Source organism: Malus sylvestris, chromosome 7, assembly GCF_916048215.2.
Source record: "Malus sylvestris chromosome 7, drMalSylv7.2, whole genome shotgun sequence".
In the NCBI taxonomy this organism is placed as follows: Eukaryota; Viridiplantae; Streptophyta; class Magnoliopsida; order Rosales; family Rosaceae; genus Malus; species Malus sylvestris.
The window spans coordinates 8,146,366-8,163,020 of NC_062266.1; the positions used below are offsets into that span (position 1 = coordinate 8,146,366).

Genomic DNA, 16,655 nt, shown 5'->3' on the forward strand with positions numbered 1-16,655 from the left:
AATGGCAAAAGAATGTATCCATAGTGTTAAAAAAAATTGGAACATTTTACAAAACAATTGGTACATTTGACATATAACAAAGTGGTACATTAATAAAGAAGAATGGGTACATTATAAATAAATTAGGGTACAGATAAAAGATTAAAAAATTATGAGTACAAATGAATTTTTAAAAAAATATAGGCGCTAAAAGAAATTAATACATGGGTAAAAAATAAAACTAAAAATAAAATACTACAAATTTAAAAAAAAAATATTGCAAATTAAAAGTGGGTACAAACTAAAAATATAAATATATGATACAAAGTTTAGGCATAAAACATAAATATACCATATGTAATTTGTCTATCATTGATTAAATATACAATGCCACATGACGGTATACACATGGGTACAAACACAAATAAAACTTGAAAAAATATGGGCACAAAAAGAAACTAATTTATGGGTACAAATAAAAAATGAAAAAAAAAAAGGTACACACTAAAAATAAAAATATATGATACAAAATTTAGCCATAAATATAAATATACTAATTGTAACATTTTTAACACTAAAGGAATATATTTAATAATAAAAATATTTTATTATTCAAATAATTAATGATGTTATTAATACCGAAGGACCTTGATCAAAAATTGAAAATGAATAGGATTTTAATTAATGAAGTAGCAAAAAGAAGGATGTGAACCTAATTTCTCCTATAATTAATGACTAACCTAGGTGTTCCCCTTTCTAATTCAACGCTTTTCTGGACATAGAAAGCAGGGCAAGACCAAGGTGATTTACTCTTTCTGATGATTCTTTTATTGAGAAGTTCTTAAATTTCTATTTTGCAGAATTCCATAACTTCTTGACTCATTTGAATTGGCCTAGCTTTTGTTGGTATTTTCTTCTCATCAAACTCCTTATTGTAGGGAAGTTTAACAATGTGCTGTTTTCTGTGCTAAAAAATGTTGGAAATGTCAGAACAAATTTTATTAACTAGTTTCTGGAGGATCCAAAAACACCCGGGTCCATAAATAGATCGGCCCTTGTCACCGTAGCCACAACTTCCCCTGTTCTCTCTCCCCACCAATTCATTATTTTAGTAATATTTAATTTGGGTCGTCACCAACTGACGAAACTGGCGAAGGGTCGTGCTAGTGAAGTCGCGAGGCAGTCCACAAAGGGCGGAGAAATGGATCTGGTTGAGGGAGCACTGAGGGTGGAAGGAATTATGGTAAACAAATTTAGCTTTATTTTGGAAAGAAATATTTGATTCCAAACAGAGCCGTCTTCCCAGAGTCTAAAATTCAATTCCGAATGGTTTAGGAATTCGATTACTAATATTAGTAACCGCTGGAATGCTTTGAGAGGCGTGCAATTCCGTTTCTTTCCTCTTAATCCCGTTTGGAAAACACGCCATTAAAACAGAACATGTTCTCCTACGTGCTTTCTATACATCCAAAGGGCAGACCAGCTAATTTCAATTACGAAACCCCTTCCCTTCCTACATAATAAGGTCACAAACGAAAGTTGGTGAACATAAAACTACATCCAATCAAAAGCAACACGAATGAACATTCATTCAGCCTTCACAAAGTGGCGCGAAAGCAGCTTCCCAATTTCCAGAAAGCCCACTTTTTCCCTCCCTTCAAAAATCCCCTTTAGCTTGTCATCACAGTAAATCTCCCTCTTGTTGGCAGGATTCTGCAGGCACAAAAGCAGACGTATTTGAGTACTATTTTACTCAACTCAACTTCACATCTCAATTGCATGTATTTTACTCTTTCGTGGTTAATAACGCACAGCACGTACAAAATTCAATTGAAAACAAGCATTCCATAAACACGTTAGGATCCACACCCCCGCTGCACTTTCCTAAACTACCGTAGAATTAAGTAGCAGTCACAAATTTGGTGTATACAAAGCATACGGTTTCAATATGTGACAATTTCCCAGACCAACTAGTTTGATACACAAACCCAACCCACAGACATGTAAGGGCACAACCCATTTGAATTTCATGGACAGAAATTCCAAGTATTAAGGCCACAAGGCCACACAGTCTCGTGCCATCTGCATCTAGGTGCTCACGTCAAAAGAAACAAGCAACAATGTAAGTCCAAAACATAACGCTTAAAAAGTCTTCCAACCCTTTCAGTAATTGCCAAGGCTTACATTGTTGCATGTTTCTTCGTATTGGCTATGCTAATTGACATGTAGCATTGTCTCAATACACAGACTAGAGATTGGGTCTTCAATCATCAAGTTTTACTTGTATAAAAACACATTTCAAGACCAATGGAAGCAAGTATGGCATTACTTATGACTGCAAACACTTCTTTAGACAAGACACAGAAGATCTTGGGGGCCAGAAGTTCATATAGCATAACTTTCTTCATCTGCCCAAAGAAATACTTATGTCGATAAAAGAAGACCTTGCATAACACCTCTTAGCTGTAATAGCTACTCACTGGCCATCCTAGTTAAAAACTATAAATCACGATCCATAATCACATTAGAAAGTTATATTATAGCATCCCTGCAACTTTTTGGGAAACTACGGAATTACAAACAGCAGAGATATCTCAAAGTATTAAAGTTTCCCAAATTGCAAACAGCAGAGACATCTCAAAGTATTAAAGTAAGCATGAATCTATATCTCAACACTGAAGCCAAATGCATTCTGAATAAGATTGTGATGCCAGGCTGATGAAAAATGCTAAACATGAAATGGAATCCAAGCAACAAATGAGAACCAAGAATTATCCAAATTGCACATAAAAAAAACCAATATTATGTCAACATATGCTTAAAATCGTGTAAATTTGACGCCTGAACATGATGACCATACACATAAGATGCATGCATCAGATGCCAAGGAAGGTGAGACAACACAAGTAGGACAGTTAATACAAAAATCACAAACTGGAGATATTTAGTACTTCATCTTGGAACATTGGATACCCAATTCACACCAACCAAATTCAAATGCAACCACTAGATACTACCACATGGCCATCAAATAGAAGTAATAACAGAAATGCAGAGCAGCATCTCTTGGGGTTTAATTGGCTTCGGAGAAAAAAAACTCATATTCGAATCTTCAAAACCTGACTAACGACGCGTTGTTTAAACTCGGCATTCGGCCAAGTAAAATCTTAGGATACAACAAATATATTTCGTTCTTAGAAAAAAACAACAGACCTAGAGAATGATCATCCAAAAGTGCCTAGATATCTCATTTTCTGCACCCCACAACAGCTAGTTCCTATTTTACTATTTTTTATTTTTATTTTTTTGGGGGGATTTAGGGCTTAGGGTTTAGGGTTTTAGAGCTTTGAGACCTTTTTTTTCCAGCTAAAATCTTCTAATTTACAAAGTAAATTTAAGCAAAACTCACCTAAATAAAACAAAAAACAAAGCATTTTATTAGAACCCATCAAAAGAAACCCCACCCCCCCCAAAAAAAAAGGATCAAACAGTTAGAAGATATTTATAAATATATAGACAAAATACAGTGTGGCGCCGAGAGAGACGAGGACCTGCAGATTGTGGAGCTTGATGTGGGCCCAGATCTGCTTGACAGCTTCGGCGCGGGAGGACTCCTTGACGCCGAGGAAGCTACCCAGAGCTGGAGAGATCGGAGTCGGCTTCATAATCCCGAGGGTGGCTTTGGGCTTGGTCGAATCACCTGCTTCCTTGGGCTTAGCCTTCGCCTTTGGCTTCGGAACAGCACTGGTGGCGGCCTTCGAGGAAAAGAGAGCAGCTCCGCCGGTGGAACTGGAGGATCTGGTCGCCGCCATGATAGCCCTGGAAACCCTAATCAAACTGGAAGACGCCATTGCTCTCTCTCTCTCTCTCACGAGTGACAGCGACACCCTTTGATCTCTGTGCCCTAATTACTCAGAGACCCACTTTTTGCCTATTTTCAAACGCTTCTTCTCTCCCTCTCTTCCTCCATACTATAAAAGCCCTCTGTTTTATTTCAGAGTTTAAGGGAAGGGATCCTTTTTTTTAACAAGTATGGGGATTTTTTTTTAATAAATAATATTATTTACGTTAAGAAAAAATATAGGTTTAGCTTTATAATGAGCTAATAATAATATCATTCCAATTTGTTTATGATAAAAATTAAACTTAAGATCTTTTACTTACAAATGCAGAGGAATATCGTTAAACTGTATTATTAGGTGGCAACAAATATGGGGATAGGTTGTGGGCTCTACACACATTAAACTTCTTTATTTCATAAATTATTTTTGCAAAATATTAGTCAAATTAAAAATATGGCTTATTATATTAACACTCCATAAATTGTTGAATAAACCTCACATACTTAATACATCCCACATTTTCTTTTTCACTTAAAAATTATTTTAATACATCCCACATACTTTCTCATAATACCCCTCACACCCCACATTCTCAATATACATCTTATATTTTGTACATACACCCACATTTCTCAAATCTTATCACACTTATTTTTAATTTTCAGGGACTGAATCTAACTATTTGAACATTTAGTTTGCCAAAAGATTTCAGGTCATTTGAATGTTTAGTTTGCCAAATGATTTGAAATCATCTTAGTATAGTTTGCATTGACAGTTGTCTACCATCGTTAAGTAGGATAACATCAGTAATGGCTTCATTGCTGGATTTTTAAGAAAAGGATCATCTTTAATTACCATACGTGTCGTACAACGAGCTCTCTGTGGGAAGAATTATGTAGCCAATGCAGTTTAAATCAAGCTTTCTTGCAGGTTCCCCATATTATGCCCCACTAGTTCCAAGAGGAATCACTTGGATCAACACAGAGTCAGGTCTCATGAACAAAAATTGTGTCATGGTAGCACCATGAACCCCTATCACGACATCCACTCAAATTAAGAACCCAATAAATCTTTGCCAACTCGGTGCTCGAATCAGGTCTAAGAACTTCAACTTCAAACCCAATTTTCTCAGACATTTCCACCAACAAGTCCTCATTGGTTTTGCTCTTGATCTATTTCTAGATACGATCACCAGTTTAGGCCTCTCCATTCGTCAAAAACAATTTTTCTCAATCAACATGTTTGTAGTTTCATTGGTTAGGGTTTTGTTCAACAATGGAGGGTGAGAGGGTTTTGACAGTTGAGAAGATAAATAATACGCTAAAAGTGATTTAGGGTGTATTTAGAAATTTTTTATTTTTTTTAAACTTAATAAGGTCAAAATTGTCATTGCATAGTGGGGTAAATAAGTCATTTAATATTAAATTTTAATGTGGGGTGCATTCAACATTTTGTGGGGTGTTAATATAAAAAGCCAAAAATATTTGAGGCATCTGATTGAGTTTAAAGAAATTAACAAGTACTATATTCTAAGAAACATTGAGCGATTTGGATAATTAAAGTTTGATATAGAGTGAGTCGCAACCAATTTATATTTTTTGAAAAAAAAATTAATGTCGTGCTAGTTGGTATCCATGTTTAAAATTTATTCGATAAGGTCAATATTTTTATAAAAATATCCAAAAAATCAAAGAAAAATATGAAAATGGGGAGTGAAGTCTAAACTTCACCTTATATTGGAGAAACTAAGTTTAGTCTAAAATTGATAGATATCGTTGATATTTCTGGCACATCTGTTAAATATCAGATAAATTATTATATTTCGTTCAAACCAATATTTGATAATTCCTAAACTTTTATTTTAAATTTCCATCATTTTTATAGAAAGCAACTGGTCAATATTTGATATATTTATCAACATTTTCACAAATTTATATATCGATATTTTAGACACTAATTGGAATATAGCGTAGGCTCAAACACTTTGGCTTTCTTATAAAGTTGTACTTTTTATTTTTTTGGTGAAACACATTTTTTTGTCTCTGTGCTTCGACTAAAAAACACATTTGGTTGCCGTGGTTTAGTTTTCCGACTTTGGTCTTTATGGACCTGACTGGTTGCTTCTTTTAAGCTCTCATATAATAAGAAATAGACCAAAAAATAGTTGGAAGAGATTAGCGATGCTTTTCATAAACATTAAACGACGTGTGAGAACATTATAACTCTGTGGATGTAGCCATTGTATGTTGAGACACAAGCGTCAATAACCATAAGTATCTAAACAAGGCGTAAATTTTCTTAACAAAAAAAATATCTAACGTTTGCCTCAATCAATTCTAGGTTTTTTCTTTCTTTTATCATGGTATATTATAACCAAATTTTATACCTATTGAGTTTGGAGCATTAGAGGGAGTTAAGTAGCATAATTGTCGTTTAATACTACAATATGGTAATATTCTTCATCACTTGCAAGTGAAATGTTTTAGGTTTGATTCTCGTCAAAGATGAATTTGAACCACATTATTACTAGCTTATTGTGAGACTTAGCCCACTTCCTCACCTCTTAGTGTAAATAATATTGTTTGTTAAAAAAAAAGAAAAAAAAAGCATAACTAACTGTCTGCTAGTTTGGAGCATTAGAGGGAGTTAGGTAAACATTCTGCACACCTTTAGTATGTCATATAGCAATATCAATATGGTCTTTATTTTCAATAAATTAGTAATAAATAACTCTTAAAGTGACAAAACCTTAAATCAATGGTCTCTGTCAAATAATGGCAAAGGCAACCTTCAATATTTTGAAGATTACTTAACTGACCCAACAACGCTAGACCAATGTCACGTGAATTAACAATCGTCATATAAAAATATATGAGTTTTTTTTTTTTTTTTTTTAAAGTAAGTGTCTTTTTAGGTATGAAGATCGGAAAATGGTTTGATCGGGATCAACATGGAGCCCATGTTAAGCAAAAGCATAGGCCTACTTAGATAGAAAAATACTTGTTTTGTTTTTTCCAAGAGAAATGCTAAGAGAACTCTCTCAAAGTGAGACTTTTCATAAAGTTTGCGTCATTTCATAATTTAACGTTAATTTTCGTGTTAATATTTTAAAACATTATGCAAAAAACATGAGATAATAGAAAGTTTACAGAGAGCCACACTTTTAAGAGAGTCTCCTTAATGTTTATCTTTTCTCAATGTTTAACACATAGTGTCCCAAAAATTCTTCCATTATAAATTCTAGGTGTGGTGGTTTGTGACCTTGTGGAGTCGACTTCTTCTCTCATGTTGGGGAGATGAAGTCAAGCACAAGCCTTTCTCTTTTCATCTATTTGAAGTTGGAAAAAAAAAAAAAACAAAACTTAAGAGGTTACTATAAAGTAGAACAGATAAATAATGACAAAAAATCCAAACCTAAGAATCCTTGTTTTTTTCCTTTGATCAAAATAAGCATAAATGAAAGCTTGAAAGAATAAAAATATTTCTATTGGGATTTCTTGGGGATTATGATTGCTGCTGAGCTAACTATAATGCAAAGTCGTATCTTTTTTGTTCATAAGATCCAAAAGATTGGGGACGGACTGTAAATTCATTGCCAGTATGTCTACGCTGGTTCAAAAATAAACTCGGACCAATAATTTGCCTATCCGCCATGAAATGATGTAATATAACCTATTTGTTCATAGTGAAACTTTCATCAAACAACCAGTCTTCGCGAGCAATTTATTTTCTCAAAGCTAGTCCAACCCAATTTTCTCAAAAACTTTAATACAATTCAAACTTAGCTCTTGAAAGTTGTACTAAACATGCCATAGTCAAACTTTGGCTTTATGGGTAACGGTATACTTGTCAACTACTAGAATTACACACGCCACTACTAAACCGATAATCTAAAATACTGAATGAGAAACGCTTAATATTACAACTTTTTTCTCAACTCTTATGGCACATGATGTGCACGCATCATTGCATCAGAGTACCAACTATAGTACGAAATCCAATGTGACAATGTAATTTATTCTAGAAAAGAAATTGAGAAGCAAAGATTATCTCTTTTGAGTTAAGCAACAACAAAATTTAAACAAGTTAAAAAATAATATTAAGTCACCAAATTTATCCGAGATATGTTTATCGAATCATGTGTCAGTCAATAATTTCCATATTGATTACTAATTAAATTGAAAAACAATTCAAATTTGAATATAAAACATCGACACGTTATAGAACAATAGAATTTTTAACTAACAGATTTGGAATTAAATGGTAGAAATTGAAATTGATAAGAAAATAAAAGGCGGGATGGAGGGGGAAAAATGAAAGAAAAGGAAAACGAAGGGGAGAGAGAAACAGAGAAAGACGAGAGGAGAGAGAAAAAAAAGGGTAGGAAAAACGCTTGAAAAGGAAGTGGCAGTCAGGTTTACATATTTGGGGGGAATAGGGGCTCAACACTCTAGAGAGAGAAACAAGAGAGAGAGAGAAAATCCTTTGAAATTCCATCACTGTATAGTAGCTAGCACAAATGAGAACCAAGGTAGGAAGAAGGGAGATTTGGGACAACAATTGGAAGGAGGCAATGCCTGCTGCCGGTGCGCTTCTTGTTCGAGACGCCGGCAACAACCCCGACGGCCCTTTTGCTCTTCTTCACCAACAGCAAGCTTCTGCCGCCGCTCATGAGCAAGAGCATCTGGAGGAACCTCAGGCTACTGAAGAAGCTGACGATGGCGACGGAGACGGCGAAGCTGAAGAGGACGGTGATGATGAGGGTGGTGGCGACGGCGACGGTGCGGCTGGTGGTGATGACGAAAATAGAGAGCGTAACAAGCTTGATGACGGCTTCTACGAAATCGAAGCGATTCGCCGGAAAAGGGTTCGGAAGGTACTCCTCTCTGCTCCCAAATTTTTTTGTTTTTACAATTTTTTTGTACTAATTTGTTACCAATTGAACTTTGCCAGTGAGAAATGATTTGGGTAATTTTCATTCGGCTGTTTAATTTGAGTTGTGGTAAGAAATGATGGGTGTTTATGTTTGCTTACTTATTTAATCTGATTACTGAGTGCTTTGTGTTTTCATTTGTGTATGTTGCAAAACCATGATATAGGGTCAGCTCCAGTACCTCATCAAATGGTGCGTAAACCTCCTTCGTATCCTCTTTTTTGTTGTTGTTTAACTTAATTTACGCACACACTGCTCCGTTTGGGTGAATCAAATCAAAGTTATGTTGATGTCGAAGATGGAAAAGAGTTTGGGCAAGAGGAGTGGAGAAGTTTAAGGCCTATCTGTGTATAGTAGACATTCTTATCCCAATAAACAACCCGATATAGTAATACTTAATAAACCGCGAAGCACTTGTGTATCTAAAATCTCAAACTTGGAAACTTAATAAAAGCGTAATCTGCTTCGCCTGTTAATTGATTTGGGGTATTTATTGCTATTGACTTATACAGGCGCGGTTGGCCAGAGACGGCCAATACATGGGAACCTTTGGATAATCTCCAGTCAATTGCTGATGTTGTTGAAGCCTTTGAAGAAAGGTATTATTTTGTTTGGTTTTCTATTTTCCCTGAGCTATTCATTTGGTTTCAGAAAACTTCGGCAAAACGACCATAACTTTTGACAGTGTTAAAGTTTCCAAGATTGTAGAAACTAAATCATTTAATATTGTGGTTGAGTTGATTGGGATCTTTTTCTGCGAATAGTTTATTCGCAAAAATACAAAACTTCATACTTTTATGTAGTTATTCTTATTTCTGCTACAAAAATTTACATTTTCGCAGAAACTAATCATTTAATACAAGTTTTTCTTATGTCGTTCATAAAGCTTGCGTACTGGAAAGCATCGGAAGCGCAAGCGTAAGCAAGGGACTCCTCTTTCTCAACCCAAGAAGAGGCAGCAGCGTTCTACTGATCCTATTTACAATATGACAGATGTGGAAATTGGCATTGTCGATAAAGCTCTATCCTCCACTGCACTCAACTGCTCGAAACTTGTTGATCTTCTTCCCCCTCAACAGCCTGTGGGTTTAGCTCGTGTTGGAGAGAATGGCTGGAATGTCAACAATACTGAAACAACCACGAAAGTTAATGCTGAGAATGGGTGTTCAAATATTTCCCAACAAAATGGTGAAAGGAGAGAGGAAAATGAGTATGATCCAAAGCTTAGTGAGCTCAAAGCAACAACATTTACAAATGTTGTCAATTTGGATAAACTTTCTGTACCTTTCCAAGAAGGAAGGGCTCCAGAAGTTAATGGCCCTGCAGATGGTCTTTCCAAGGTTGATTGTACAGAAACAGTACAGAGCAATCGCGGAGCTAAGAGAAGGAAGTCTGGTTCTGTGAAGAGGTTTAAGCAAGAGACACAAGTGTCTGAACTGGGTGCTACAACAAATGCAACAACCAGAGTCAGTGTTAGATATGGCAGTAGAGTTAATCAATCAGGGGCAGAAAATCTTGATTATGCTGGGGGAAATTCAAGTCGTAGGAATAAGATTGATGAATCTAGAAATGCAGTGCGTATCACCAAGATAATAAAGCCTATAGGGTACTCAACTTCTGTATCAAATGACGTCCAGGATGTGTTAGTCACCTTTAAGGCAATGAGGTTTGTCTTGAAATTTAATTTACATTTCTATTCCATTGCTGAAAATAAATTTAAAATTATATCCTGACCAGATTTATGAATATTATTTTTATTGAATAGGTTAAATAAAATTATATAATAACCATTCGACTGGGTTATTCCTAACAAAGCTACATTTTAGCTGGTTGGTTAGTTAATATTGGAATTTCAGTAAACTATTTTTTTTCCCTTCAGATATGATTCATCTAAAGATGCCATGCATTCGGCTAAAGGAATGATTCTTGTGTGGTCATACAATTTTGTGGCTATCATCTATAAATAGTTTTTTCTTCTCATATGTTTATATGACTTGTAACTGCGTGCCCCTTGAATATAGTTTTCTCAAATATTTTAGATGGAGGAATGCTGTGCATAAAATATTTTAAAACTACGAATTTGAAAAGATTTGATATCTTTCGAAGTGCTTTTATCATTAATATCATCTTTTTCGAGCAAGAGCTGTAAATTTGGAATTGGTAGCTGTTGATGTTATACACCTTGATGCTTTTAGATATTTGATAAGAAATGTGGCATGAGAAAATGCCCTTGTGAACATCATTTCTTGCCCTAATAAGAACTGAAAAGGTACTTTATGCCTCCTACACAAACTACAGGGGTCTTTCCAACTCATATGTGGGGATTAGACATGATTTCAGTCATTTACCAGAATAATCACAATTATAGTCCTAAATAGAACATATACGGACTTGGAAATTACTATTGAATTAGGTAAGGCTGTAGACTCATAGCTAGTTGTGAGGGTCTAAACTTAGGGCACTAAATTTATGTAAATGCCTAAAGTATGCGTGTAGCATGCTAGAAAATGCTAGCTGTGAGGGTTTAAACTTAGGTCACAAAATTTAAGTTAAAGCATAAAGCATGCGTATGGCATGCCAATTCAGGCTTATCATGAAATTGAAAGCGCCTTAGTCCATGGAATATTTTGATTGTTTTTTGGAAACTTCTTATTTCTTTTAGGGATTCGTCTTGTACATTTGTCCTTTTCCTTGGCTATGTTTGGGTGAGGGATTGAGGTCAAGCTAGTAAGGAATAGGTCACATAGTGTAGTGTTGATAGGAAGGATTAGAAAATCCCCATATGAAACATGTGTGAGGGTATGCAAGTCCCTAGTTCGAATGTGTCCCTCTTGCATACCTTTGAAACAATCATGTGGAGTATCTAATCCCCCCTTCGGACTTCGAAATCCCTCGCCCAAACATTTAGGCTATGTTTGGGTAAGGAAGTTTCAAGGGATTGAAGGCAAACTAATGAATGTACCATAAAAAGTTGGATAGAGGAGATTAGGAAATGCTCTTTATGAGTATTAAAAAGGCATGTGAGAGGGATTTGTAAATAACTCCTTTCAAGTAGGGATTTGCAAATCCCTCTCAGGCTATCACATGCCTTTGTAATGTTGATGAAGGGCATTTTTGATTCCCTCCATCAAACAATTTGTAGTCCATTTCTTACTAACTTGGCCTCAATCCCTTGGGACTTGGAAATCCCTCACCCAAACCTAGCCTCAAGGATTTTCATAGTCGTAAGCTTGGTCTCAAATTTTTTTCTCATGCTTCAACATCATTCCTTCTGGAATCAGGATCACCTGGGAAGCGCAAAGTTTTTTAAGGGAATTAAGATTCTTCATTGGATATTAGACAAAGCTACACTGTGCTTGCAAGTATTACTCCAATCCTCATTTCTCTTTCCCGACCCTTCTGTGTATGACACGTGTGCCAAGCATGATTCATTTGTTTTAGTTGGAATGCCATTGTGCCTTGAGCTAGATTGGAACATTCCCGATGGCTGTTCATCAGTTCACTTCTGATTTTGTCAATGAGAGTTCTTTGACTGGTATCACCTCTTTGTGGTTGAATTTAGAATATTTTTCTAGTTTGCTTGATAAAATTTCTTGAGTAATATATTTGCTTAGGAGCAGTATTACATGGCTTCAGTGTAGCTCCATCCCTGATGGCTTCTGAGTCTGAGCAGTTCTATAGAGTCATTGCATGGGCAAAATATTTTGTGCCAGTTGGACCCGACCTGATAACATTTAATTGTTAATTTTATATAAACGGAATGTGGAAAGTCTAGATTCTTCACGATGAATAAAGGAATTTGTAACCAATTCTGCTCTTCAGTTGCTACAAAACCAACCTAAGTCTGGATCACATGGTTTTCTTCACATGCTTTATAACATTTTTATACGTGGTTGCCTTGTTATAGGTCTGATGGGTCTGAAGTGATAGTGGACAACAAGTCTCTCAAGGTTAATCACCCGCTTCTGGTAAGTGATTATTGCTCAAAACGATAAACATTCTGTCTTGACAACATTTCAGTGGCTTTGGTAGCTAATGGTTACTGACTCGTCTTTGCTATGGTCATTTGTACTACCGCTAATCTATTATCTCCTTTTCCAGTTGATCGATTTTTACGAGCAACATCTCCGATACAACCCTACATTTTAGTTCGAGGCATAAATGGAGGATGCAACATTGATAGGTAGATCTGCATCATCTTTGTTGTCAGATGTACACAGTGTCGGAAATTCGGATTTGCTGTAGTTTGCATGAGAGTGCAGGTTAACAAACGTAGTTCAAAAGTTTGGTGAACTCAGCCAATATACCAGTAGCTGATGGGCTTGTTTCTCTCTCGTCTATCCTTCATTGACCACAGTGTTTACTGTATTAGGAAATATTATGAGATTTGTATCTGGAACTTTTTATTTTATTGGTCAATAGTATCTAGATCTTCTTATACTCCGGAATTTTTAACCATTAAAAACGTTGTATTTTTGACAAAGATTTAGCGGTTAAAATCTATACTTCAGGGAGTATACTAAAAATCTGAGAAATATTTACGTTTTTCTGCAACAAATTATCTATCCTTTTTCAGATTTCATTTTTGTATGAATCATGAACGTCTGGTTGGGGGTTGTCATCGTCTATATCACGAAAGCACCCTTTCTTGAAGGCAACGGAAAACATGTCCTTTTGTCACTATTATTTTACTCAATTAAAAATTGGACTAATCAGGAAAAACAAATGTATGTTAACAAGCTGTTCCTGATACTATATTCTTCACAGAAGATCAATATTTTATGTTCGTGCAGAAAAAGGCTGTGGGTTGGCTGCCTAGAGACCTTGCTATATCCCTTTACACTACATCATAAAACGTTTTTGGGCTTCCCAGTCGCATCGTTGCATTGTGGTATTAATATATGTTTTATAATGTGGTTGATGAATTGGTTGATACTTTATAAACGTAGGGCAGGATATCATCATTTAGTGTTACAAGCGTTTTAATCGTCAGATTTATTTTCACAATTGTTTATAAGGAAAACTAATGAAAAGGGCTTGAAAACTTTAAGTTTTAATGATGAGGACAAAATAAAGGGTAAAGTGAATAGTACCATGATTGACTTTTTAGTGTAAAAATGTGGTTTTTCGTTAAAGTGAACAGTACCGGGTGCTTTTCGTTAAAGTTCCCTTGTTTATATCTTCATAGTTTTAACCATTGAATTTAGTTTACATTGAAAATAGAACAGTTAAAACACCTGTAACATTTTCAATCTGAAATCATTCATTCCTCTATTATTAATGCTACATATTATTGAAGAAATTTTCATGTTATTAATAAGTAGATACATGTGTTATAAGGCAAGAAGATTAGCAAACATCAACTGACGCTATAATAATCAGACCAAACACTCTCTCGCTGAGAAAATTACAATAATAAAAGAACAAAGATTCCAGTAGAGACGTTGGCATCGCTCAACAAACCATCAAAAAAGAAAGAATGATTGTGCTTTGAAGTTATCTCCAACTACCAACAAACAAGCCTTTCCCCCTCTTATATATCACTCCCCTCCTTTGCTCTGATCAGTAACCTAGTCTGCACCCACTGGAAAGTGCTTTCTGCACCCACACTAGAAGCTTAGAAACTGCCAACTGAGCTTTGCAATGGGGAGCAGAGGGCCGTCGCCACTTGTACCTTCTCTATTGGTGGGTGCATTGGGTTTGATCGTCTGCAGACCTACCTGAATATCCCTGTTTGAAATCTCAGTGTCTTTGTTCCAAGTAGGTGCAGAGACAGAGCGAAGAACCAGCTTTGCCTTTGTGATGCTTCTTCTTCTCTTAGTTTTACTGGTTTTGCACTTTCTAGCTTCCTTTTTTCCATCGTTTGGGATGTCATCCCCCGTCACGAGTGACTCAGAACAAGGTGGTGACGGGTTCGGGTTTGGAATGGGATCGTTTCTTCTACTTGTACTCTTCCTTATTCTATATCATCTGGTGTGAGACCAGCAACAGCTTTGCTTGTGTTGTATGATAAATATCATTGCATATGCTTTTGTTAGCACATTCATGCATCTCTCTCTCTCTCTCTCTCTCTGTGTTATTATAAGCGTTATTACTACTCTATGCTAGACTAAGGGGATTCGGGAGTGTTTGAACGTGGGACGTAGTGGATTGAGGAAGACTCTATCTACCAAGGCAATTCACCACTTACTCTCTCTCGAGTTATATTGAAAATAGAGTAGATCGAATACTACTTTAATTCTAATCTATTTCCCCACCATTCCCAGCACTTGAGGGAACTTGGAAGTAATGTTTAGTTCTCATTACATTCTTTTGAGCTTCTTTTTTATTTTATTTTATTTTATTTTATTTTATTTTTATTTTATCAATCGTCGGATCCAATGATTTAGAATAGGGTAATTATAAGTACCTTATTAAACACTAGTAGATAAGTATTTAACATTCAATTGAATAGATTAAGCTCACTATTTTAGTTTTCATCAAAATAAAAAGATTAGGATATATAGGTGAAATGATTGATCATTTCCAAAGCAAAACAAGACAAAAGCAACAAAATCTAATACCAAAATGTAATTAACCAATTACAAATACATAAAACTTTAGTTCATGTAAGATGCATATGATCCAAAGGTTAAACTATAAATAATAATTGTTAGATGATATTATTTATGCAATGCATGTAAAAGTTTCAATGAGAGAAAAAAGAGAAATTTGATTGAATGCTACTTCATGGAAGATTAATAGTCTCAGTACATCACTAAATCTATAAATATTTACATGGTTCGCATTTTGGTTGGATTGGTCCATAACTAAATTTATAAGTATCTTTGCTAGAGATGATACAAATGGATTTTCTCTGTCACGCCCCAGACTCGAGGTCAGCGGAAAATATATACCCGTGCTTGGCGCGCGAGTAAAAATAAAAAATAAAAAAAACGAACTTCTCTTATAAAATAACTCCGAAATTCTTTACAGGGTGTACAAATTAAATCAAATTCTTAAATCTCTTCTGTAACACCACCACAACTTGTTTAAACCAGTCTTGACAAGTCACTCATCTGAAAATTAATAGGGTGAGGGGTAAGTGGCCACTACCGTCCCTTTCCTTATCACATTCTCCCTTTATGTGTTCATTATATCCTTCATAAATTGTAACTCACCACGTGACCCCTAATGACCATTCTGCCTAATGTCCCCATGTGCAGTTTACATTTATTCCTCAGAGTAATGTGACACTAAAGTTCTCATGCTCCATGAACAATCTCAAGTAATTCCACATATGTGTATATACACATAAAAACATTTCATTAAATCCAACATGCTTGACTTGAATAGAGAGATGTTTGAAAATAGATAAATCGCAAGATAACTCATGATTTTCAGTTATCAGAAAATAAGAACATTTTAAACACATTACATAAACCACTCATCTCGATTGATGGCTAAAATCTTGACAAGACAACCCATTTACCCTTCCCCACATATCAAACCCTAGGTCCCCTTCTATTTCTTTCTCTTTCCTTTTCCCTCTCCAACAATTTGCATGCATTGCATGCGAACTTATCAGTGCAAATCCCGTTTGGAAAAATGATAAGCCACTACTCCTATTTATAGTAGGAAGAGTCGGCTCCAACATTTAAGGACTAAGGAACACCTATTGTTGTGTCAAGGTATTAGTCGCTAGTTATGCAAGGTGTCGATTGCACAACTGCAAAGGATGACACGTCCAAGTCAGCATCGTGCTTACAAGCATCTTAAAATGGATAGGAGATAAGGCCGAATGGTAAGCTTCACACGTCCACCTTATAAACTTATGACTAAGCATAAGTATGGTTATTTAGTATGAATTGGTATGAATACATGCTGGCAACTAAAAGGGCAACTAAAAACCCAAAAGGGTG

At 35.5% G+C, this 16,655-nt stretch overlaps 2 protein-coding genes across 2 annotated transcripts; one reads left to right on the forward strand and one right to left on the reverse strand.

Moving 5' to 3' along the window:
• Window positions 1-1,217: 1,217 nt before the first annotated feature.
• Window positions 1,218-3,976, reverse strand: LOC126628273 (upstream activation factor subunit spp27). Its single transcript, XM_050297895.1, has 2 exons — window positions 3,531-3,976; window positions 1,218-1,692 (listed from the first exon to the last, which is right to left on the reverse strand). The coding sequence occupies exons 1-2, from the start codon at window positions 3,828-3,830 to the stop codon at window positions 1,567-1,569; spliced, it is 426 nt and encodes a 141-aa protein (XP_050153852.1). The 5' UTR covers window positions 3,831-3,976; the 3' UTR covers window positions 1,218-1,566.
• A 4,222-nt stretch (window positions 3,977-8,198) lies between these two features.
• On the forward strand, window positions 8,199-13,194 carry LOC126628268 (chromo domain-containing protein LHP1-like). The gene is made up of 6 exons (XM_050297890.1): window positions 8,199-8,697; window positions 8,921-8,946; window positions 9,267-9,353; window positions 9,641-10,420; window positions 12,662-12,722; window positions 12,856-13,194. The coding sequence occupies exons 1-6, from the start codon at window positions 8,341-8,343 to the stop codon at window positions 12,901-12,903; spliced, it is 1,359 nt and encodes a 452-aa protein (XP_050153847.1). The 5' UTR covers window positions 8,199-8,340; the 3' UTR covers window positions 12,904-13,194.
• Window positions 13,195-16,655: the final 3,461 nt, after the last annotated feature.

Excerpts from the sequence above, each read along its gene's own strand:
- LOC126628268 (XM_050297890.1), top strand. The coding sequence starts at position 8,341 with ATGAGAACCAAGGTAGGAAGAAGGGAGATTTGGGACAACAATTGGAAG. Across the intron at positions 8,698-8,920 it reads GCCGGAAAAGGGTTCGGAAG|GGTCAGCTCCAGTACCTCAT; the intron begins GTACTCCTCTCT and ends ACCATGATATAG. Across the intron at positions 12,723-12,855 it reads AGGTTAATCACCCGCTTCTG|TTGATCGATTTTTACGAGCA; the intron begins GTAAGTGATTAT and ends CTCCTTTTCCAG.
- LOC126628273 (XM_050297895.1), bottom strand. The coding sequence starts at position 3,830 with ATGGCGTCTTCCAGTTTGATTAGGGTTTCCAGGGCTATCATGGCGGCG. Across the intron at positions 1,693-3,530 it reads TCAAGCTCCACAATCTGCAG|AATCCTGCCAACAAGAGGGA; the intron begins GTCCTCGTCTCT and ends TTGTGCCTGCAG.